This window comes from Colletotrichum godetiae (assembly GCF_030913485.1).
Source record: "Colletotrichum godetiae strain CBS 193.32 chromosome Unknown BDP55scaffold_62, whole genome shotgun sequence".
In the NCBI taxonomy this organism is placed as follows: domain Eukaryota; kingdom Fungi; phylum Ascomycota; class Sordariomycetes; order Glomerellales; family Glomerellaceae; genus Colletotrichum; species Colletotrichum godetiae.
This window is the reverse complement of record NW_026851310.1, coordinates 32,100-56,132: the sequence shown is the minus strand read 5'-3', so window position 1 is coordinate 56,132 and position 24,033 is coordinate 32,100. Positions and strand designations below refer to the sequence as shown.

General features: G+C 52.7%; 4 protein-coding genes across 4 annotated transcripts; 2 read left to right on the top strand and 2 right to left on the bottom strand.

Annotated features, from left to right (window-relative positions):
- Positions 1-78: 78 nt before the first annotated feature.
- BDP55DRAFT_592492 (DNA repair helicase) lies at positions 79-3,550 on the bottom strand. Its single transcript, XM_060570940.1, has 9 exons — positions 3,093-3,550; positions 2,982-3,032; positions 2,902-2,921; positions 2,704-2,835; positions 2,393-2,646; positions 2,214-2,330; positions 1,820-2,150; positions 1,663-1,760; positions 79-1,600 (listed from the first exon to the last, which is right to left on the bottom strand). The coding sequence occupies exons 1-9, from the start codon at positions 3,107-3,109 to the stop codon at positions 245-247; spliced, it is 2,376 nt and encodes a 791-aa protein (XP_060424050.1). The 5' UTR covers positions 3,110-3,550; the 3' UTR covers positions 79-244.
- A 6,595-nt stretch (positions 3,551-10,145) lies between these two features.
- Positions 10,146-12,021, top strand: BDP55DRAFT_361589 (uncharacterized protein). Its single transcript, XM_060567037.1, has 2 exons — positions 10,146-11,623; positions 11,694-12,021. The coding sequence occupies exons 1-2, from the start codon at positions 10,581-10,583 to the stop codon at positions 11,956-11,958; spliced, it is 1,308 nt and encodes a 435-aa protein (XP_060424049.1). The 5' UTR covers positions 10,146-10,580; the 3' UTR covers positions 11,959-12,021.
- A 3,964-nt stretch (positions 12,022-15,985) lies between these two features.
- Positions 15,986-21,162, bottom strand: BDP55DRAFT_563350 (RNA polymerase Rpb1; the record flags this gene model as incomplete). The annotated part of the gene is made up of 2 exons (XM_060570232.1): positions 15,986-20,918; positions 20,981-21,162. The coding sequence occupies 2 exons, from the start codon at positions 21,160-21,162 to the stop codon at positions 15,986-15,988; spliced, it is 5,115 nt and encodes a 1,704-aa protein (XP_060424048.1).
- A 997-nt stretch (positions 21,163-22,159) lies between these two features.
- BDP55DRAFT_563321 (pre-mRNA processing factor 3) lies at positions 22,160-23,530 on the top strand (the record flags this gene model as incomplete). The annotated part of the gene is made up of 1 exon (XM_060570226.1): positions 22,160-23,530. The coding sequence occupies one exon, from the start codon at positions 22,160-22,162 to the stop codon at positions 23,528-23,530; it is 1,371 nt and encodes a 456-aa protein (XP_060424047.1).
- Positions 23,531-24,033: the final 503 nt, after the last annotated feature.

The window sequence follows — 24,033 nt, the reverse complement described above, 5'->3', positions numbered from 1 at the left end:
CCATTCTTAGGTGGCCATACACACTTAGATCACGATAATTAATTGCGCTTGGTGAGATAGACAGCCCTGAATTTTCCATACATGCCAAAGCGATGCAGGGAGTTGATGATGTTTTAATATGAGGTTCTATTCCCAAAGTTCATTGTCCTTGCCCGCACCGTCCCAGTGAAAGGGACGACCCTCTACTGTTCTCGCCGCTCGCACCAGAGTTGCTAGATGGGACCATTCTTTTGGTACAAAGCCCTCAAAACCCGTCGTCAATCTCCATCAAGTCATGGTCGAGGTCGTCATCCATGCCATACTCGTCTCCTCCGTCGGCGCCGTAGCCGTCTCCACCAGCGCCAACCTCCTCGAGCTCCTGAATCCGCTCCAGGTCCATCTTCTCCTTGTGCCTCATCAAGTCCTCATAACTCCAGGTGCTCACGCCCTCCTGGTCTTTTGCTCGGAACGGCTGGGCCATCTGCTTGAGGAAGCGCCGGGCGCTACTGACGGCCATGTCTGTGCTGACGTTTGTGTCGGCATCGAGCAGGCCCTGGTTAATCCACTTGGGCAGTTGTGTCCGCTTCTTTTGGAATCTGCGGTCCGCGAGGACCATGATGCCGTAGTCGTCCTTGCCTCTCAGGACTCGGCCGAGACACTGCGCGGCGTGGCGCATAGCGTCGAAGGACAGGAAGTCATTCTCACGGATGCGATACGTTTCTCGCAGGAATTCGAGACGGGCCTTGAGAATTCGGGACTCGGTGTACTGGAACGGTACACCTATACACAACACGGTCCGTCCGTATTGGTGATCGAAATCGATGCCCTCCGAGACCTTGCCACGGGCGACACAGAGTAGCACGGCGCCGCGGCCGTTGCAGCAGGCTGTCCTGTACGTCTCCAGCGCGAGCGACGTTTCCTGTGCATCTGGGGTCTCGACCAGGATAAGCTTGTACTTCCAGACTTCTTCGAGAATATTCATGCCCTGCCACATGCTGATGATGGACTCCATGTACAGGTACGAGGGGAAGAAGACGACCATGCCATCGGGCGTGATCTTGGCGAATTCGGTGAGAAGTGTGCCGTAATTTCGAACGACACTCGGCTCGTTGCGGACCTGGAAACTGGTTGAGATGGAAGATTGGTCGCTTCCACGAGTCACGATCATTGGCAGGAAAGATCTTCTGGCCAAGGTCATGCTGTATGACTCTTGTACAACGGTTGAGAACCCCAGCATCTTGGGATACATTTCGAGAGGTGAAATTGTTCCTGATGTGATGATGACGGAGCTGAATCTGTCAAAGACGGGCTTGATCGCGATGGCGGCGTCAAGACACGTGAAGTGCAGAACAGGGTTGGGTACCTCTGCCGTTTCTGACTCGAAAGGCTCGAGGATGAGCAGGAAACCCTTCTCGTAAGTTGCGACCAGCGTTGCGAATGTAGCAACTTCCTGCAGTGGTTGATAGTCCTCGATATTGGTAAGCTCGAGGGTCCGCACAAGCGACGTTAATCTTTCGGCGCAGAATCTCAGTGGCTTCTTTTCGATGAACGTGTATTCTCTGAGATGGGCGAGGAAAGACGGGGGTGTCTCTGATATCGTATGTCTGACCTTCATCCTGGTCTAAGAGAGAGTAGTAAGCAATCGCATGCTTTACCCTGTCCTAAGGTGTGTTGTTAACATACCTTGAGATACTCGATGAACCTTTTTAGGAAGGCTACAAAGTGTTCCGCTCTCCTGATATTACCCGGAACCGCCTCCTTGAGCAAATCATCGGGGAGTGCTTTGAACATGTTAGTCCATGTTCAATCAGCGCGTGAGCTAGCAGGTGATGTTGCCTACCTGGATTCGCCATGAATGCATCTTCCTGCCGTGCTTCATCCGCGCCGCGGAGTCCTTCAACCAGTTTCTGGTATTCGTTTTGAAGTTGCTCCTGGTCGGTATCCCTCATTTCTGTTATTTTCCGTTCCAAGTTCTGTGCACCCCTTGTGGCTTTCCGTAGAGAATCTTCTGTGATGTCTGTGCTGAGGGATTCGATGCAGACGTTGTCGATGTTGTGAGCCTCGTCAAAAACCACAATGCAGTCTTTTGAGAGCTCCCTCGATACTCTCTCAGCGATTTTGGGATCGAGTAGGTAGTGGTATGAGTAGATGATGACGTTGCAGAATTGCATCTACTTGAGGTCAGTGCCACAGTACCAAACAACGTGTTGCTTTCTAGTGTTTGGGTAATTTACCATGCGCCTTGCGGTGAAGTACGGACATTGCTTGTGCTGCTCGCCGTACTTCAACAGGCCTTCAAATGTCCAGACTCCATTGGGAATCAGGTTGTGTGGCTCAAGCAGATCCAAGTTCTGCCACAAGTCAGTAAGTTGTTAGGAACGAAGGGGAGAAGAGGCCTATAGACGAAACGTACGTCATGGTAGACACAAACATCAACGTGCTCGCCGCGGTCTTTTTTCTCCTTTACAAAGCCTGCCGTCAAGCTTCGACAGCGTGCGTCGACGACGGAACCACTTTTCTCCTGTTTTACGGAGGGATGCAAGCACAGGTTCTTTCGACTTGTCAGGCCGAGGCCACGGAACTCTTCCTCCTCGCCAAGCTCTTGAGCTCGATACTTCATGAGAGCCTTGAGTTCGGCCAGAGCCTTTTCGATCTCAGACATAGTACCTAAAAACGTTTAGTTACGGATCACATGCGGTGTAATATAGGCGACTTGAACCATACGAGAGCAGTAGATCAGCTTCCGGTGTTCGGGATTGTGCTGCTGGTAGGCGACGATAAGTGAGAGCAGCGAAACCGTCTTTCCTGTCCCTGAAGGCATCTCCAATACGCAATGCCCCCCTGCGTCCAGCGTCTCTGTGTGTTTAGATAGCACGTCAGCAAGGTCGTTCGTTGTTCAAGTTCGCTTGAGCGAGTGCTCACTTTTGAGATCGCACATGTATCTGAAGTCCACATTAGCAATTGGTCAGCGTTTTACTCAGCTCGCACAGAGCCTAACTCACGCATATTGCTCAGGATAGATCGAAGGGTATGGGAAAAGGATTGGTAATTCACTGTGGCCTCTATGTTAGTTGCGATGCGAATTCTTGGTAAATCTGCAGACTGTGACTGACTCAATGAAGAACTTCATCTTGAGACGGCAAGAGTGCCGCAATTAGCGACACAGTGAAGTCGTTCGTTGAAGGCAAGTGCAAGAAGAGGCAGGCGCGATTCAGTAGATTGGTGGAAGGTCGTGGTGGTCAAGGATATGTGTTGATGGATTGAGACTGATGAACGGGGAGTGGAGTGAGTTGAGGAAAATGGACCCGGTGGATGAGCAAAGGAGCGCGGTCACGGGCGCCAGATTCCGAAGCAGATCTCATCAGACTAGTGCAATCTTGTGCTACGGCAGCAGCTCTACGGCTATAATTGTTTCAGAGGGTGTGTGGTCGAGATTGATGTCGAGGTCAAGATTGGGGTTGAGGTTGCAGTTGAGACTGAGGTCGTTGAGTGCAAAACTCAATAGCCATCTTCTGCAATGCCGAAAAGTTGTCTCGATGAGTGACGTGAGGCGGACCCAGGCAACCTAAGGGATCAATCCCGACAGGTTACAGCTTCCCGGTCTTCGATGCCAACCAGTCGCGGCTTCACGTGACATTGTCGCTTATGTCATCCTGCCTTGGTCATCACCTTGTTTGGGGTTGGCTGGTGTTTCCCACCTCCAGGCTCAGTGCGCGCCAGTCCGCAAACCTCCTTTCATTGTCAACCACTTTTCATCCCTCTTTCCGTTCAATTTATATCAGACTTCGGACCGCCTCATGTATCCGCACGTGCCCGCGCGGAGAGGTTGAAGATGATGCTGGCTACTACTCATGGCATTCTGGGCTCTAGGAACCGGCCACTCCTGTTGTGATCCAGCGAGCGGTGGCTCTATTGGGTTCGTCGCAGCCGCCTCGCTTTCGGGGGCTTCAGGTAGGATGCTTGACGGGATGGCTGACCATCGGAAGGCGGAGAATTGATCTTGGCTACCCGCCCGGCACAGCATAAGGCTGAGTGGAATCGAATACACCCTGCGTATCTGCGCGGTACATTCTTACTCTGAAGGATGGGCTGTAATGCCACGATAATGGGGTCCCAGGACATGTCAGACAAGTTTCTGCGGCCGAGTGGCGTGTGCCCAAAGGTCGATGCAATGCTCATCACCCATATGTCCGTTGCGCGTATCATGCAGCTAGAGGCACACGGAACGTACGATTTGGTGTGGATTAAAACTGGGACGGTGGGAGGTTGTTGTAACTGATGCAATGAAGCTGTTCGACCGTTCTGAAGTGCTGTATTTGCTGGTTATGTCTACGATGGTCCGCTATATACTTAGTCTCGTGAGTTCAGGTTCCGCGACATAGCTATGTGCCTGGGTGAGACTTCGTTCTGGCATGTGTAAGGACTTGTTAGCACATGAGGAGGGTCTGCCATTGTTAAGCTACTCTTGAAGCGTAGCCTTCACGGCATGGCTGGGGACCTTATTAACGTGATGAGCATGCAGGCCTCACTCCAATACGCCCACGTACGAAAGGGCCTCAAACAATGAAATATAGAGGATCACAGTCCATGCTCGTTCATCACGACGTCAAGGTATACCAACCGCGATCCCAGCTCTAAACTATTCCTTAGAAGCTCAAGGCCACCGGTGACTTTGCCGCAAAAGCCGTTATAACTTGACGATGCTTTTGTCTTGACGTCGCCAGAGCCGCACTTTCATCTTAGCCTGTCCATAGATTCGTATCTCAACAAACAATAATTTCTATGGTGAGTCCGTACATCATTTGTTATTACACCGTATCCCTACACAAGGAATTGCGACTCTAGCTTACCCTGACTGTAAAGCTTGATGATGCACACCCAATTAGGCTAGATCTGGCCCATTTGTCGGCCACTCACCTAGGCTGGCCAATGACCTAGCAGTGCATGACTGAGCTCGCTAGGGTCTGCGCGGTATATACATCCGCTTGCTGACAGCTTAAAGGGGGGGCGTTGTAGGTACCTGTAAGTGACGATGATCTCGTCGCAGTGAAGTGAGATTCCCATGCCATTGGACGCAATCTCTTGACCGAGTTACAGTCAGCACTTAATCAGACGGCACTCCGGATCCTTTGTAAGCACGGATACTGGTAACTGGCGCGAAGGAGCGCAGATACTGCATGCCGATTGAGGTGACCTGTAGAAGGGTAGGTAGGAAAGCAGACTAAGCTCGCACTGCTCGGAAGTGAGGTGCGAAAACCTGTTCACCAAAGTTCCCTATCCAGCACCCACCTGGTCGCTCTGCTTACGCCCGGCTGCGGTCTCGCTTCCGGGTACCCTTGCTCCAGATTCGCAGGCGCCAGACTGAACGCAAGGATGCTGCTCATTCGATGTCCACCTCGCAGTAGCGTCCTGTCCACAGTAACATGGTAGAAAGTTGTTGTTCTAGGTGGTGGGAGATCGCAAGGTCCCGTAGGGTCAGTTTTATTTGGTATCAACAGTCCCTGCGAAGGCCCAATTTCGTTATTGGTAGTCTGGACTCTGGACAGACGTACGAATACTTGCCATGCCTACCAGCCGTCATGGTACGCTCCATACATGGCTAGATGCGCAAGACAAGATTGTCGGATTGCTTCAGACCATAGGGACAGCGGAAGGCAATGAGCCACTTTGTCGCTATGTATAGTCTGTCCCCACATTATCCAGTTGCTGACCCGCGACTAGCGAAGCAATGAAGGAGACGAGGAGAGGATACGGACTGGCAGGATAGGTACCACACGTTCTCGTTTATATGAGGGACCGTCAAGGGCCATTTCTGACGTCCTGATGTTGTCAATGCTTGGGCTGGGTAGCTCAGCGAGAGGACGGCTACTTCTGAGCTAAGGACGGATGAGAGAGTGGAAGGAAAATTGTTCCAGAATAATGTAGACCGTTAACAACGGACTGTCAAAGCACCACTAGACTGCTACTAACCAACGAACAACCACCCATGACACCCGACCATTCTATTTACTTCATTCAGGTCATCTCTCGGCCGAACATTGCGCCACGATTTCGGGTACCCGTCGCGAAGCTCCAATATATGCGGGCGCATCTCAGCGGGTGCCAACGTGCTGGACCTGTCTTTCTCTGAGCAGAAGTAGAGCGAGGGAGTCCTTCGGACAGTTTGAGAGATGAAGGAAATGGGGGACGCCGTTGGCCTCATCTTGACGGCTTCCACTCAACCCACAGAAAAGTACCTTGCAGAGCCTGAAGAGAGAGTCGGTCGAGGTACGTACTCCATGCCCCCTGACATTGAAAGCCCTACGGAGTTCCACAAGGTACCTTAAAGTCCCTAAGAAAGCACGACAGGCAAGACCAATCTCGCGGTGGCCACACATACACGCAACTGCCTTAATTAGGAACCTGGTCGTACTTTGGTGGGACTTGTCCTGTGCTCTCGAGAGAAGGTACGGATACACCATGCCCTTTGACAGCTGCCACGAGCAAGTCTAGATGGGGGAGAGGCATAAGAGACGGGAGGGAAGGCAGGGTTAGATGGATTTCCCCAGGGGCAGGCACCGTCTACCTGGCATACAGATGCCACTCGTGGATCTTAACAGATGTGTTCCTGTCATAAGATGAGTCCCCGAGGGCCTCGCCTCAGGCGGAAGTAAACATAGGCAGGTAAGCAAGAACGCGCCAAGATAACGTATCTACCCGAAGTCAAGTATCTATGGTAAGGCGAGTATGTCAAATTATTGATGACATCTTGCTCTAGTTGGTTTGAAAAGCTATAGACACGGCGGAATCCGTCAATGCTGTTGTTTTCCACCTCGCAATATCTTCAGCAACATTTACGTCCATCGCGATCTCTCGGATGAAACATTTGCAACCTTGAAGATTCATCACTCAGTTCTGTGCGGAGCGTCCAAGGAGTCAGAGGCACAATCATGCGGATGCTCGCTGAGATGTCTTCGCAGAAGACTCGGAAATCCTTGCGAATATCTTCACATCGAGAGTAGCCACATGGTCATTCTAATCCGTCCACGAACGATCAGACTCCACACTTTGCCCGAACAAGCCAGGGATACTCGATAAGGTGTGCGCACTGGCTACTTGGCTGATTCCTTCGAAGCTGTCGAATAAGATTTGTCGTAACTTGTTGGATGGAGAGTTGTCGCATCCGTATTGCTGACGGTGCCATAGAAATCGGACCCTCTGGAGCCCTTGTCCAACACCATGACGATTGAAGACTCAACTGCTCCTGATCCCCGACTTCTGACGAGGAAGACTTGGCACTGCGATTGGCAGCAGGCATCCCAAGCCCAGCGTTGACGCCATGCATACGGGCGCGAAGACGCGCATGGCCACCTATGGGAGCACGAGAGGAAGTTGGAACAGGGCAATAAGGTGCATAGGGCGGGGGGGCGCAAGGCGCAATGCTAAGTCAGAAAACAAGTGAGGTGAGAGCATCCGCTGGTGAATGTGCATATCTTGCTCGCTGATGTGGTTTCGTTGTGGTGAACGCTCTAAATGGAAACGGCAGATGATGGTGTCTTGGAAGCGGCGGCGCTGACCCGTTTGTAGAGTATGGTGCCAAGCTGCCTGCTTTGGTTTGGTCTACGAATACAGCCACGAGGTTGATATTTGAGATGTTTGATGGCGTCCGTGAGCGCCACCACCATCCTTCTCTGAAAGGTTATTTCGTCGGCCCGTCATTTGCAGCTTCGCGAAGGCGGGGAGAGAATGCAAATCAGCGCGTCAAATACGGATACTCTAGTCTCTCTTCCCCCTTCTCTCTCTGTTTTTGGCCTCCAACGCAGGATCCATCTTACGAACGGCTAGGACGTGCTATGGATAGGGTACCATTAGGCTGCTAACCCTGCAAAGGCGTCAAGGAACGGGCGGGGAGTCAAGATGCTTGTACCTGGCCTTGCCCCACTGACTGCGGACACCCTTGACAGTGTTCTTCTGGACGTCAGAACCAACGCAGGCGCGGGCGCCAATGCCACGCCGGAGAACGGGTGGGTGCAACGGCTACAGGGCCGGGGCGAGACCTGCCGCAGCGAACTCTGATGTATCTTTACCTACCTGCAAGAGAAGTCGAGCGAGGAGACGGGCGGATAAGAGGCAGCTGGTCAATGTAATGCTCACATTTTATTTCAATTCCTTACACTCTTCGAGGTAAAAGAAATAGATCATTTCATTGGGCTGTTAATCGCCCAGAGCATACCTACTATGGATGAACGTGTTCGTCGTTGGTTTATTGCCTTACCATGCATCCAAGTTCCAACACTGCAAGGCGAAGCAAGTTGAGGTAGGTACCTCACTCCAAGTACTTAAATTCGATACGTACCAGGAGGTGTTCTGCACAATGGCTAGGAAGGAGCTGTAAGGTGAGATACCTGAGATAAAGTACCTCATGTAGCTCGCCCGACGACTCCACCACGGCCGATGTGGCTCAATCGATCGTTGGAGTGTCCACTTTACGCACGGGCTCCGTCCGGTCTAGGTCAATGTCCCCGGCGAGTTTTTAATTAAACGGTTGGTTCAGACACCTCCAACGACCAACGACAAACGACAAACGGCAACGAGTTTTTCTCTCCTCGTTTTTTCTTTCATTCTCAATCGTCAACCAACAACCCGAGGGCTGTGTGCCTGTGTGCCTGTGTGAGACACGTCGAAGTGGGCTTGCTCCTCACTCGCATACAGTACCCGATCTCTCTGAAGAAGACGCAGGCCGCGCATTTCTGCTCAAAGTCTAGATAGCCCACCCAGCAAAGAGCACCATGGAAAGAAGGAAGAACACGGGGACCTGGGAAGCAGTCATCCATTATACAGACCAAATTAACACCGGGGGCAGCCAATGTTCCCCAACCCCCCACCCCCTGGCTGCATATCAACGCACAAGGTACGGACCTGGATATACTACTGCGTATCCGTACACATCCTATTCATCGAAACCAGTGCAACTCTGAGGCCCTTTCCTTTCCCCCTTCTCTTCAAATCTCGCCTTCCCTTTCCTTTCCATTTCTTCCCGGACCCCTGACGCAGATGGTGCCAGTGACCGGTCAAGCCTCAAAGGTGACATCCCTGTTTAGCCTCTAGGCAAGGCCCTCCCTCATTCCCAAGTTGCTGGACCGACCATTCACAGCCCTGGAAATGGACGGATGAATGTGCTTCGCCAGCGTTGGTGCAGGCATTCATCGTACCACCTGGCCCACCGCCCACATGCTGTTTTGTTGCTCAACTTCCAGCTCTCCCAAACTCCCCCTCTCCCAGAGGTTCCAGAGTCCCAGTCACTTTGGCATTGAGCCACCTTCAGGCTTCCGACGACTGTAGACAAGGGAGCCATAGGCAGAGCACTCGAAGCAGGTCGTCTGAGTTGAGACTGTTGGAGGGAAGCACCTGGATTGGCAAGTGTCAATTACGACGAAGGCTCGGGCTATCCAAGTCTTTGTCCCCATATGGGCCCTACGGCGAACCCGGTCCTAACCACCGATGCACTCCGGCTCCAACGAAGTGTCATTCATACCCAGAAAGAGTCCGCTGATCTAACAACACACTCAGGAAGCTCGCTACGTACTCATCTATTTCATCCCCATTATTCGGACTTTCAGTCACATCCCCCCTCTCATACTCTCACACCCTTCTCGGTGGGTTCCTGGCCTGACTACGCCCCTCCTCCACCCCTGCTTTTCTTCTGCCCTCACGTCTCGCGCCGCCCCCAATGGTACTTCTGGCTGGACTAGGTCTGTTGAATCCTTCGCGGGACGGTCCAACACCACTCCACAGGCACTCTGGCCTGCCTGCTGCCGTTGCTGCCAGGTCGCCAACCCTTCTGCGTCTCAATTATTTTGCTCATCCGGGAGTCGGGGCCAGCGAATGTACTGCTGGCTTTCCTCGTCTCTAACTCGCAACTAGTCTTGATTTCCGTCTGCCATGCTCCCCCAAGCCCAGGCAGAAGCAGGATCCCGAGATAGAAACAAGTCGTAATTATCTTCCAAGAGTCTGCCTCGGATGCTGTAGTATTACAGGGTCTGGTCCGCCTTGCCTTCCCGTCTCTGTCTCTTCTCGGCTCCGTTCAGCCCTGTTAGCGATGGTCGAGGGTGTCATCTCGACCCATTTGCCTCATCCACCCCTGATAGCTCTTGACTAGGTTATTCCCATCTTCTGGATACTTCAACACCTCACGGATACCTTACCTTCCTTCGCCCGCGCACCTAATCTCATACATATCTGCACCCTGACTACCTTATACGCACCTCTTTCTCTCTCTTCAGCGGACTCCCTGTCAGCTTCTAGTTTGCTGCCTTGTCTTGCCCCCTCTCCATCTGTGAACAAATTCCTTTATAACCGCCTCTTTCCCCATCTACCTATTGTCCCTCAGCCTTCTTGGACAAGGTTGCCAATCAGAAACAGAACACTCCCGATCAGGTTCTTACCCACACGCTCCTCCACTCACACACATCTACCCGAGTCCCAACCGGGCATCCTCCACCCCCTCGAGGCCTGATTGCGTCTTGCTCCAACGGCCCTGTTGGTATATAATCCAAACTTTTGCGTCCAACAATCGCCCGTTGAATCGATAAAAGAATAGCAAGCCTGCTGCCAAACCAGTCATGGATCTTACACCACCATCTCTTACCAGGTCGCCGGCATCTCCAACTCACACCTACTGTCCATCGGAACACTCTTCGCTTGAATATCCGTCTCCAGACTTGGCGGCTCAACAGTACAAAATCAGTTCTTTATACGCTGCCGGCCAACTGTGCTCCTTGGATCAGGCAGCCGAAGCCGACATTTCTTTGCCACCTTTGGACCCTCGGCCGTCAGTAGATTGGACTACCACCGACATCATGGCGCCCTCATCCTCGTCCTTTTCCATCCCGAATGTTCTATCTTCGGCGTACGACCCGTTTGCTGAGTACGACTCACAAGTGTCCGCCTCATACGGATCCGACTCATACCCTCCGCCGCCATCCCACTCGTCCGCGCTAGGCCACCATCAGCATTCTCTAACAGACTCTCCGGGGCGCTCACCCGGGCCATCTTCATCAAGAAGTTCGCTTTCTTACGCACCAGTTGGGCACTCCACGAGTTCGTTGGGGCCAAGGATCAAGATGGAGAACGCCAATGAATATGGATCTGGAATTGACGCCTCGCACTACGCCTCTCCACGCTCAATGCAAACGTCTTACATGACAGAATCAAGCACATACGGCAACCTTCACCATCACTATCTATCAGAAAACCAATCTCCAAGCTGGTCTAAGGTCGAATACGGCGTGGAGCAGTACTACCAAAACCCTCCTGCGGAAGAGCCGGCTCCTGTTGGTCGAGACTCGAAGCGGGCAGACGATGGGAAGCACAACCGCCCGAAGCGAGCGCCACGGAAGATGACTTCCTTTGCAGACGCCCAGTACCAGTGTCAAGTTGCAGGATGTGGCAAGCTCTTCAGCCGCAGCTACAACTACAAGGCACATCTGGATACACATGACGACAAGCGAGAATACCCATTTCCATGTCCAGTAGCCGATTGCAACAAGAGGTTTGTCCGGAAGACGGACCTTCAGAGACACAACCAAAGCGTTCACATGAAGGAAAAGAATCATCGTTGTGACTACTGTGGAAGGCTGTTCGCCCGGAAGGATACGCTTCGCAGGTACGTTGTGGGAAATACAGCTGGAGATGCGTGATGACTGTTAAGGGGAAATCACTAACCCGAGCTACAGGCATATGGACGATGGATGTTCAAAACGCTTCGACGTCGGCACTTGTGACCTTCGTGTTGAGGGTTTTGGAGGCATAGCGCCGGTCAACCGTAGCATGGGAGGGCCAATACATCCCATGGGACCCGGCTCGGGACCTCTGCCTCCCATCAACGCGCCGATGGGGGGCGGCAATAGCCTATTACATCCCGAATTATCAGCTTGCAGGAGCAGAAGCGCCTTGTCTGGCACGAGCGATGGAACACATGGCGATAGTTGGCAACGGTGATGGAACGACAACTTGGCTCCCCGTGAAGGAGCTATTGACAATAATTCCTTGTTTTTTTTTCTCCCATCATCGACTTCCCAAGGATGACTGTAACACCAACTCGAATCGGCCTGGGGGGGGTTATTATTATTTACATGCACGCGTATTGTTTGGTGTGGAGATATTGTAAATTTCTATATCATGGCGTTGCAGCATTGAGCGGGCACGGCACGACGGATTACTTTGATGACGGAATGTACTTGATGGGCATGATGAGGATAAGTGAAGTTGTGGTAAGGTAGCAATAGCAGCTACACGGTCGAGCAAGGCAGTCAATTGCATTGCAACTACGATAATTTGGCCGATCGGAAATAATCAGTGGCATATACTGCGAATTTTACATTGCAATGCCGGGGCCTCGATTGTGGTTGCATGAAGGCAACAACAGCCTGGCCTCGCTTGGGGCCGCAAATTGAAGAGAAGGAGCGAGCACCCAACTTCCAAGCCGCGAGGTATTAATTAAGGTAAGGTAGGTAGCGTATGGTCAAAGCCTTCAGCGGCAGACCAACAACAAGGTCCAAATTCCAAATTTTGTGATTGTTTGTTGGCTTGCTACACAAAGTTCCAACAGACAACCTACTGAGGCCAGGGCCGGCCGGCAAGGTCAGCTCCCGTGATGACGGGGTAGGGTGAGGGAACATCGGCCGGACATGCAAGATATTTACGGACGTGAGTTTTTAAGGACGACACGATTGAGCATGCCACGTCTGACGGCATCTTCTAGCACGATAGTCCGCAAAATGTAGCCAACGAGGCGGCGACGTGGTATCGCATTTGCGCTGCAGAACGAGACGGTCGACGCAGCGCATGCAGAACTTTTGAACCCAGAGATGCTTGCTACGGGCGTGAACTGCTGCGTGTCAAAAGTCGGCTTGAGCATGATAGGGCTACCAATCCAGAACTGGGATGCTAAGGTAGGTAGGTATATTACCACTGAGAGTGAGCCACGAGCCACACAAGTCATAGGGCCGAACGGCAAGTATACGATTGGCCATACAAGCGCCAGGCAAAGAGGTGTGGTGCGGTTGATGAAGAGTTGCAGTGTGAGTCTTGGTCGATGGTGTTGCCCGCATGGGTGTGATTCCTCCTCGTAGACCCCCCGTAGGTATTCTAGGTGACGAGCGAGGGGAAAGCCGGTTGTCAGCAAAGGGGCGATGTTGCTCAGTCTAGTCACGGAAGAAGCATGTATTCGTACGGATATACATGGGATGGCACATGCCTTGGAAGAGGGTGAAGGAGGAGGGGGGGGAACTTGCAGGGTAAACAGGGTTAAAGATTGGAGCATGAAAGGCACGCATCTTTTTGCACAGGGCCGTACCTAGCAGGTGGGTGGGACCGGGAGTTCGGGAGCTGGAGCCAACAGCCCCGGGCGGCGGGCAAGTGTTGGACGTGGACGGGTGGTCCTTGCTCAGCTCACCGCGTGTTCTTTGGAAAGCACATGGCGACAAGTACATGGCAAGAAGTACCTTCTTCTGTGTCCGTCTGGAGTACCTAACGCAGTACAAGCGCAGAGGTATCGCGACTTGACCGAATCCGGCCATCGCAGCTCTTGGCAGACGGGACTTTACGTTGAGCACGCTGCAACAAGACCCGCGGCCCGCCATGACAGCGCTGCCTAGACTCCCTGGACTGGCCTCTGGAGAACTTGTTATTCTGGCCGAGGAAAGGACTCGGTACCTGATCCGTAGAGAAGGCATGAGCTCCTACGGATACGGATACAGATACCTTACCTACTCCGTACCACACAAGTAATCACTTCACTGCATTTCCATTCGAACCTTGGTCACTTTCGTTGACAACTACTTACAGATCCAATAGTGGTTAATATCATGTTTCCGACGCTTTCAAACGCAGACAGTTGACGGACAATACTTTACACCAGGGTCGGTGGAACACTTCAACCTCGTGTCTTCTCACAACCTTGGAAAGTGGTGGTGAATTGTTGCCTCTCTCTTCTCTCTCTTCTTCCATAAGACACGGATACGGGTACTAAAAAGATAGCTACATCTTCACCTACAGTGCCCTCGTGTTTTCACGCTCCTTGCATCCACTACCCTACTTCGTGCTCGCAGCTGACTACTGCCCTGTATGATACACCGTACGGGACCGATGGCACGTTGTATTGAACATCTTACAGCACCCTGAACACCGGGAACCGCCCAGCAGTCACTTTTTGATTTGCCTCCTCGGTCTCGGCGGGGCGCGCTACGGCGGGGACTCGCGCAGGTAAAGGCAAGGGCAAGGGCAAGGGCCTGGCCGGGGTCCGGATCGAGTGAGAAGCTGGAGGCCCCAACTCAGTACCTACTCACTTACGGAGCACACAGCAACCACAAACTGCCCTAACGTTTACTCAGGGTCATGATCATCTCGTCGCTGTTGGTACAGCGTTGCATCGACTTGTTGACGTCTTTGGCTTTCCTCTGAACGGATGTTGGTGTGTTCAATGCGCGACTGCTTACACGTATTATTCCGTATCTGTCAGCCACAGCCTGGTTTGAGGAATAACACAAAGCCATGGAGATAATGATAAACGATGCGTCTTCAAGTCGGAAGGTGACAAGTTGACAACCCCATTCATCCTCTCCGCGGGTACCAATTAATTAGGCGGGGCTCTTTTGTCCTCTTTAATGCGCCACGACTATCCAAGGCCATGCTTTCAACATGTCGTTGACACAATTGGTAGCATCTGATCATTACGCAACATTCTTGAGGTCAACGTCAGCCGATTACCAGCAAGGCAGCGTACCAATCCGTCTCCGTCTCCGTCTCGCCCGCCCGCCGGCAAGCAAGCAAGCATGCACATAGTCACCCAGTTCAATTTGCGGTAAACTTGGCTTACCATGAAGTGAACGTCGATCGATGATTACGTCTTCACCCCCTCCCAAGTCCATGACGTTCAGTCTTGGACCAGTCCAACCAACAGCTATTTCCTTTCTCTGAGGTATCCATCCGTACGATGTATCCCAGCCTAGGCACTGAATGACTCTCAAAGGATCTCCGAGTTACAATCATGGGCATGGCCGCATCATGCACCCTCCAATAACCGCCCCCAAACGCGGTAGCGTCGCATTTTCTCGTCTCTCTCGGCGCCTATCCTCGTCTCTCTCATCAAGTGGCCCTACGAGCCCGCGTGTATTGTCTCCCGTGCATGCAGCTTGTCACCCAAATATCCGTACTCCGTACCCACACCCCAAGGGTCGCATATCCGGTCAGTTGAGGGGATGGCATGCAAAGCAACTAAGACGCATCGCGTTCGCCTGGCCGCCGTTCATGCCACCCACCCGCACCGCGCCCCCTTCTCACATGGACAGCGTTTCCCGGGTCTTCCACCTCCCGGTTTCCCACCCCCATCTCTGTTAGGTTCCGTCATGTCTCGGCTCACCTGCCTGGTAGGGCTGACTCCTCGACGACACATGCGCCGGCACAATGGGCGCGACTCTTACATATGTGGTCGGTCTGACAGATGAGACACGGTAATCAGTGCGGGCTTGGCCGTCAGGAAGAGTGTTGGGCTCTAGTAAAACTTTCCACCTAGATTCTTTTCATGGCATCAGTGTTTGGAGAACGGATCGTGGGCACGGCGGACGTGTCACACCATGCAATCCGTAATTGCAGAGCACGACACGTACGCTACCTTACCTTGCCTTACTCGCATACATACCCTCATCACCTTGTCGAACCTACTGAGACTACGCCCTCAGGCGCAAAGTAGATCATCAAATCACTTTTCACGTCATCTCCCCTCTCCCTGCGGCTTTATGGGTACAATCGTATACGGGTTGTGAACAAGGGGGAAAGCGACGATTTACTTGTCCATACTTTGATGAACTTTGATGAAGAAAAATCTTGGTAATTCATACTGATTACTTTTTAGGTGAATGTCACCTCTATCAATCCCGCGTACAAGATACAGTTTTTGGTCAACAACGACTCCTAATCCCAGAATTCAAAGCAAGGCAGATACAAGCAGCCAGACAGGGGGCCAAGGTCATTCGACGTTGGACGACATGTGGTGCGTAGGCAAAGCCGTCAACACGTCAAAGGCACCCGTGCCAATTTTGCCCAAGCGGCCCATGACAATACGACCGCTGGGTGTCTTGAGGTCGTCCCAGTCGCCATCGAGAACGGCGTCTTTCAGGAAAGCCAGGGTCGTCTCGAAACTCATCTTGGTGAAGGGACTGACATTGCCACGCAGACCATTGCGGTTGAAGGGCGTGTAGTCACCATTGCGAGTCATATAGTCGGCAATGAGGTTCAAGTGTCTGTTGTCGACACTGATACCATGACCGCCGAAGACGCCGGCCAATTCAGACACGATGTTGCTTCGGCATGCCTCCACTCCGTACACGTCTAGAACGGCGCCAATGTCGTTGGTTGTGATCTGGTTCGGGTTGATGAAGTCGCCATACTTCTGCATGGCCTCGAGGTTGCAACCAGATGTGTAGATGGCCGACACTGTCACATCCTTGCCAGCGGCGTTCGTGATCTTGTGGTCGGGTGTGAAGGTGCAAGAGCCAACGCCAGAAATTTGCTGGATGACCGACTTTTTGACCGCCGCCTGCACGATGTTGAGCATCAATACCTTGGGGGTATCTGCCTCGAACTCGAGCGTGAACTCGCACCACTCTCCTGCACTGTCGTGGTTGAATTTGGTGACAGGGGAATAATTCTGCTTCACTCGCGCGGCTCTCCAACCGCCATCCTCCTTGTCCATGTCTTCGTCTTCGTCATCTTCATCATCGGTGCTGCCCTCGTCGCCTGCCGGCAGTGGACTACCCTCAAACCCTTCATCTTCTTCCTCGGAATTCTCCCGTTCCATCCGTCGCTGAATCGCATCATCCTCGTCATCATTCGGACCATATGATACAGCCTCGTCCCGGTTTGCCCTGTTCTTGACACTCGTGGCGTCACCGTCGCCATTCTCGTCGTCGTCATCATCGTCGTCGTTGGTAGGTCTTGCCTCGCCGTTGCCACTGACCATCTCTACTACGCCAGACCTGACGCCAACTTCAGGCGTCGCCGAAGTGGAATCACTGCGGCGCTTCTTGATTTCTTTGGTCATAGCCTTCAAGAGGTTCTGCAGGAATCCCTTCTCGATGGTATCCATGACATCAGAGGGATCGACGGCGTAGGTTTTGGTATACTCCGCAGCAGGGAAGAAGTTGAGCTTCACATCGTACAGCTTAGCCAAAGAACCATTGATGCCCTTTCCGATGCGCTCGTTAACGGTCGCTGTGTCAAGCAAATCAGAAAGAGGCAGAACGCTGATGGACTTTGCAAACACCTCTCCCTCAGTTGCAGACAACTCAGGATGGAGAAGTAGAGTCATAGCTGGTGTTGAGATAGATCGACTTGCCGTCATGAGAATTTCACGGAGACGTGGAATACCGAGCGTGACGTTCTTTGCCGAGTGACCTGCCAAATGGAATGTGTTGAGGGTCATCTGTGTCGAGGGCTCACCCACACTCTGGCCAGCAACGATGCCAACACCCTCACCAGCCTCGACGAGTGATCGCATGTACTTGGCGGCGAAAACAAGCTCTGCCGACTTTTTGCTGACGGCCGGTGCATCCACCGAGCCAGAAGGACCGCTTGACTTGTCGCGGATGAGACCGTCCTTGTTGTCTTTGATGTACTTTGTCATTTTCTCGTAGAACGACTCGGATGTCGCAAATGCTACCCTCGCAGGGTTGACCATGGAAATAATAGGGTCCTTGGCTCCGGGGCTATCAAGCTTAGCGTGCTTGACAGCACTCTTCATGTGCTTGAGAATTTCGTCCTTGGTGCCGGCAAATTGTTCCCTGAAGCCGTTGCTGAAGTTAAGCTGGGCCGACTCGGAACCAACATTGCGGAGGATGAAGCTAAAATCGGTGAGGTACTTCTGCTTGGTCGGGTCAAGGCCGTCCTCGCCATAGAGGAACTGCACGAGGGTGCCATCGGCATCTCGCACCGTCGAATCATACGTCACTGTAAGTCCCTCCATGCCCTTGATAATGCATCTTTGCAGGTAACCCGAGCGAGAGGTCTTGACAGCCGTATCAATGAGACCCTCGCGACCAGCCATGTGATGGAAGTAATATTCTTGCGGTCGGATACCAGTCAAGAATCGCTGAACAATGTAGCCTCCTGCACGAACATTGGTCTCGAATGGCTTGAAGCAGGGCAGAGACTTTCCGCTAACCATCAGAGGAACTCTTCTGCCCTCAAGAACCTGTTGTCCCAAATTGCATGAGATGAGATTGGCGTTGACCTGACTGCCCTTGGCACCAGAAGTTGTCATAGACTGCATCTGGTTCTTGGGGAACTGTTTCACAAGGCCGACAGGAAGACAAGCTGATGTGACCGCGCTTGAAACACTGCCGCCGCTCTGGTTCATGAGCAAATCGAGACCTTCTTGCTTGGTGTCATCGCGCATGACCTCCTCTAGGCGAGTAAGGAGTTCCTGATCTGTGCTCTTAGGTGCCTTGTCCTCGAGTGAAACGTATTTGGCTGCAACCTGGAGTCCGATGTCCTTCGCTGCCTTCAGTGCCTCCTTTCGAGCCTGCTCACCCTCCGATGTGAGCCGCAAATCGTCCATGCCGCAAGTAAAGGCCCGCATATTCAGGTAACGAGTGAGGAGGCGGCCCATAGCACTGAGCAACTTGCCTGCAACAGCAGGTCCATAGACTTCATGAATGGAATGGACTAAACCGCCTGAACTAGGACCCAGGTGGGCCTTGTCGAGAATGCCAGTTAGGAACTGTCCGTCCTGGAACAAGACTGAGCCCTCTTCCAAATGGCCTTTGCCCCATTGCTCGCCCTTGACTTGGCACTTTCCGGACATCCAGAGCCCTTCTCCATTTGGTGGCTTGATGTTCTTCAGAATCGTGCTGATAACCTGCTTGCCTGTCCATCTCGGTCTCGGCTTGATAACTGCCGGAGGGAGGAGCTCAATCCTCTCGCCAAGAATATGACCACTCTCTGGGCGGAGTGCTGAGTAGATGAGCTGCTGGTATGAGTCTCGGTCGAAGAAGGTGTCTTTGTTGCAAAGAGCAACAGAGACTGAAAGATGGTCCTGAATCAAACCACGAAGAGGCTTGCCTGCCGTGCCAGACAGATATTGATGGTCCGTGTCGGCAATCTGAAGAGCTTCGGCTCGGGCAACCTCGTTCTGGGGGAAATGCATGTTCATCTCATCACCGTCGAAATCGGCATTGTACGTGTTGCAGTTGGCGTAGTGCATTCGGATTGTTTTCTCTCCCGGCAACACGCGAACTCGGTGACCCATAATGGACGGCTTGTGGAGCGTCGGCTGACGGTTCATGAGAACAACATCGCCATTTGTCAGATGTCGGTAAACCTTCTTGCCCTTCATGCCACTCAACTGAGCATTAGTCGGCGTGAGGAGTTGGTTGGCAAGGGACTGGCGGTCATCGGCAGACTTGGATCGAAGGTTGACGATTTGTCCGTTCTCGTACTCAATGGCGGCCGCGCCGGGCCACTTGTCGACACCATTTATGACGGCTTGCTGCAGATCTTTGAAGTTGTGACTCGTTACGGGCTCGGGGTAGGTAAGTTTGCGTGCGAAAACAGGGGGCACACCAATCTCGTTGGTCTCGATATTGGGATCGGGAGAAATGACACTGCGGGCTGCGAAGTTGACTCGCTTTCCCATCATGTTCTTTCTGAAGAGACCCTCCTTTTTCTCCAGCTTCTGTTTGATGCCATCCTCATTCCTTTTCGCAGCTGCGCCTTGGACAGGGTTTTTGCTCTTGTCGATCAGAGAATTGACAGACTCTTGTAGTTCCGTCCACACTTGGTGCAAATCGCTGATATCTCTTGCTCTTCCATACTGGTCTGTACCCCCGACGCTTTGGTGTATTCTCGCAATGCTACCGCAGTTTCGCATGATCATCTTGTAGAGGGAGTTCTGCTGGGCCTCGGAGATCTGAGAATCGCCGGTTCGAGCTTCGGGGCGGAACTTGTTTGGGGGAACAAGGATAGTTCGGATGAAGAACATGTCGGCGGAGACTTTGGCTGCCTTTTTGGTCATTGGCTTCGAGTTGTAGACGAGCGACATAATATCTTGTTCCTTGTGGAATAGCTCCTGCAGACGTGCGCAAACTTCCATTGCACTAAGGTATCGCTGCTGACCGGGGGTCTGAATAATGGCATCAGCTCTGGACTCTGCCTCCTCCTTCTCGAGGTCAGCCTCATCAGCATCACGCATGTCGACGTCGTTTTCTTCGCTCGATGAGGCTGTATCGACGTCGGCGACACCTTCGTCGGCATCGGTATCGCCGCGCTTCGACTTGCGCTGGCGAGTTGCTGTCGCCATGGAATCCTTGAGGTGTAGGTTTTTCTGTGCCATCTTTGCCAGATCCTTCTCATTAAGGGCCTTTTCGAAAATCTTAACGAAGCGATCCTTTCGGTAGGTAGGCGAGATACCACCGCAGTTGTCGCATCGCTTGGGCTTGGTGATTTCTGTCAAGAAGTCCTTGATGAGCTCTCTCCGCATTTCAATAGCACCTTCGTGCTTCCCCTTCCTGACCTCGCCCAGGTTAAGCTTGTGTGACTTCAGGGATTTGCGGACGAATGCCTCCCGGGCTCCGACGATGTTATCGACAATGTTGATGCCCTCTTCTTCGGCCTCGCTGTCGTAGTCGGTGGGCACTCCCGGAAGTTCGAGGCCCTTGAGCCCTTCTCCAATCGCATCAACCAAGTGAGCCTCATGCAAAAGGCCATATTGTAGCAGTCGGAGTTTGCAGGAGTATCGGTTGATGTCGCGATGGCGCATACGGAAACCTTTGCAGTAAACGCATTGTGACCTCAGGAGACGGAGGACCTGGTCGAGAAATACAGGATGATATACCGGCACGGGAAGCTCGATGTGGCCGGCGTGGCCCGGGCATGAAGACTGGTTCAAGTTACAGGTTGCACAGCTGTGAGGAGGCGTGTAAGTCAATTGAGCAAACGAAAAGGGATATTCCAGGCAAATTCATACAGAGCATCGCCCCATGAACCAAGAGCAGGATCATAGAGACCACCAGGAACGGGGTTCAGAAGATTGTCGAATGTGCTGTCGTTCTCAATGCGCTTGACCGAGATCGCTCTGATTTCTTCCTCGGTGAGGAACGTGAACTCGACCGTCTCGACAGACGACGAGATGGGTTGAGAGATGTTCATATTGCCGTTGAGGCGTCAGGTAACAGCCTGGCACCAGTCTGAGTCCGAACGGCAGAAAGTGTGGTGTTCGGAAGCAAAGTTTCCATACAGATTCCGCTTCAATGAGGCACTCGCTCGATCGCAAAATCAAACGACCGGGGCGGATGGTCCAGAGCAACAACCGTCGGTGGGAGACCGAGGGGAACTTTTTTTTTTGGCGGTGGTGGTCGGCAGAACGAGGACCCGCCTCGTCGGGTGGGTCTTGGTCACTTTTTTTCGTTGCCAGTGTGCTATCGGCACAAGGTACCAAGGCACTCCAAGCCGAAGAGGGTCCTTGCGATCATGGTGCTGTTAGTACCTAGGTGCCTTACGGAATACAGTGAAGCGTCTCCAGTGGGTAAGGTATCTGTACCTACCTTAAGTGCCAAGGTACCTTAGCATGGTGTTCACCACCTAGGCACCTACCTGCTTCAATCTTGGTTTGTGTTTACCTCACACGGACACTACGACATTCTCAAGATTTCAGTTACAACTGCCTGTTCGCGTAGCCATCCTCTTGGCCAAACCTTGCGACCAACAGTCACCTTGCCTGTCGGACTCTAATCAGGGGCGTTCCTCTTCATCTTTGAAGGAAGTCTTCTTGTCTTCGACCAAAATACTCATTAACCGTGCAACGGGGCCGCTGTCGAAGCCCCATCACGGACCTCTACCGCCCACCCTCCTTGCCTTGGGATCTCTGCGACTGAATCGCCCTTCCGACTGCGATACACAATCAGCGAACTCCGCGACGACGATCGGCTCAGCGATAGAGCGCCCAGGTTTTCCCGACATCCTTCCGACGAAGCACGTGTGTCTCCGGAAACACATACATCCCACAATTTAGTTTCTACCATCAGTCGTCTGGAAGTGGCAGCATATCAGTCTCGTCGCAATGGACCGGCAATCAGATTCGATAGGCCTTGGGCCTCGTCATGATCCCAACTCCCGGGTCACGAAACCTGAATCAGCCGCCGATAAGATGGCTGCGCTCAAAGCAAGAGTTGCAGCGGCAGTCGGCGTCTCCAAGGCTAAAGGAGGCCTCAACGTCGGGTTACATCCAGTCCTCGAGAGCCTTGGTCAGACAAAGGCGCCAGCTAGACTCAACGACGGAAAGCCATCGGGCAGTCGAACGCACTCCGACTCGAAGTTCTCAACTGGATTCAAAGCCCCAGATGCTTCTGGACGAGGCCGCGATGCGCCGCTGTCCAACCCTTATTTCAACGACCAGCAGGCAGCACAGCCCGCAAGTGGAAGACAACGTCAGGCGCGGCCGCTAAACTTCCACGCCAAGGGCAAGTTCATTCAGCAAGCCGCGGCCCTGCGGCGACAAGCCGCGCTCGAGGAGATGAAGAAGCGAATTGCGGCACAAACTAGGAAAGCCGGCATCGAAGATGAGTTGGAGATGGAGAAGAACCTTGTCGTCGAAGCTCCCCCAGACATAGAATGGTTCGACGGTGGGCTGGTCGACGGAACCTCATACGACTGTATCGACGACGAGTCCAAGCTCAAGATCAAAGAAGACACCATCATCACGGAATACGTACAGCACCCCGTTGCATTGGAGCCGCCGCAAGAGAAAAATACGCCAGCCCTGAAGCCGATGTACCTGACACCGAAAGAAATGGCCAAAACCAGGAGGCAGAGAAGAATGGCCGAACTCAAGGAGCAACAGGCAAAGATCAGACTTGGGCTGGTGCCAGCTCCACCCCCCAAAGTCAAGAAGAGCAATATGATGCGTGTTTACGCAGATTCTGCAGTGAAGGATCCAACGGCCGTGGAAAACCTCGTCAACAAGCAGATCGCCGAACGCCAGCAGAACCACTTGGAGGCCAACGAAGAACGCAAGCTCACAAAGGAAGAGAAACACGACAAACTTGCTACAAACCAAGAAAAGGATGCCGCCAAGGGTATCCATATCTTGGTTTTCAAGATTGATAGTCTCGCCAACGGCCAGCATAGATTCAAGATCCAGAAGAACGCCGAACAGCATGCTCTCACGGGGATTTGCGTCATGCACCCCAGAATGAATCTCGTCATTGTTGAAGGTGGCGAGCACAGTATACGCAAATACAAGAAGCTCATGCTTGAGCGGATTGACTGGACTGAGAACACACCATCGCGAGAGGGCAAGACCCAACAACAGGTTCGCGAGTGGCTGGTGGCAGAAAACGAGAGGGGCGATCTGAAGGATATGTCCCACAACGAATGTAGGCTAGTGTTTGAAGGCGAAGAGAAGGCGAGGGCATATCGCAAGTGGGGAAACAAGGTCTGCGAATCTGATGCCGAGGCCAGGGACGCGTTGGCCCGAGCCAAGATGGACAACTTTTGGGCCGTCGCGAAGAACATGTAACAAGAAAACCTCGCCAGTAATCAGTGAAAGATAGTTGCAGATGAATAGAATACCGGGCAGTGTTAACTTTTCCGTTTAGACCTGCAGCTCACAACGGACAGCTAATACATTCTGGCTCATTTCCAATCAATGTTGATCTCATTATGGACCATGATGGTTATTGTTAACTTGTTATTACACTCGCGAATGACTTGGTTATCGGTCAGCCGTACTCGAAACCCCATCATGGACAAGTATTTCTTCCCTAAAGTTACTGTCCCGTTCTTTCGGCCCAGAGAGATACGCCCTGTTCGACTAATCTATAATCGTCTCTGGGGCTATTGCAAAGCATAATAGCTGATGCCTAGATTTGACTGCGTTGTTGGACACGCCGTCTGAGTCAGCTCAGCCGGGCACCGAACAGCGGACGGAGACAGCCCTGGCCGTCGTCTGCCGGCATGGAACGCAACGGCCTCGTCATGTCTGCAGCTCTACGCGTGCGAGGGTAGCCTGCTTCGCACGCG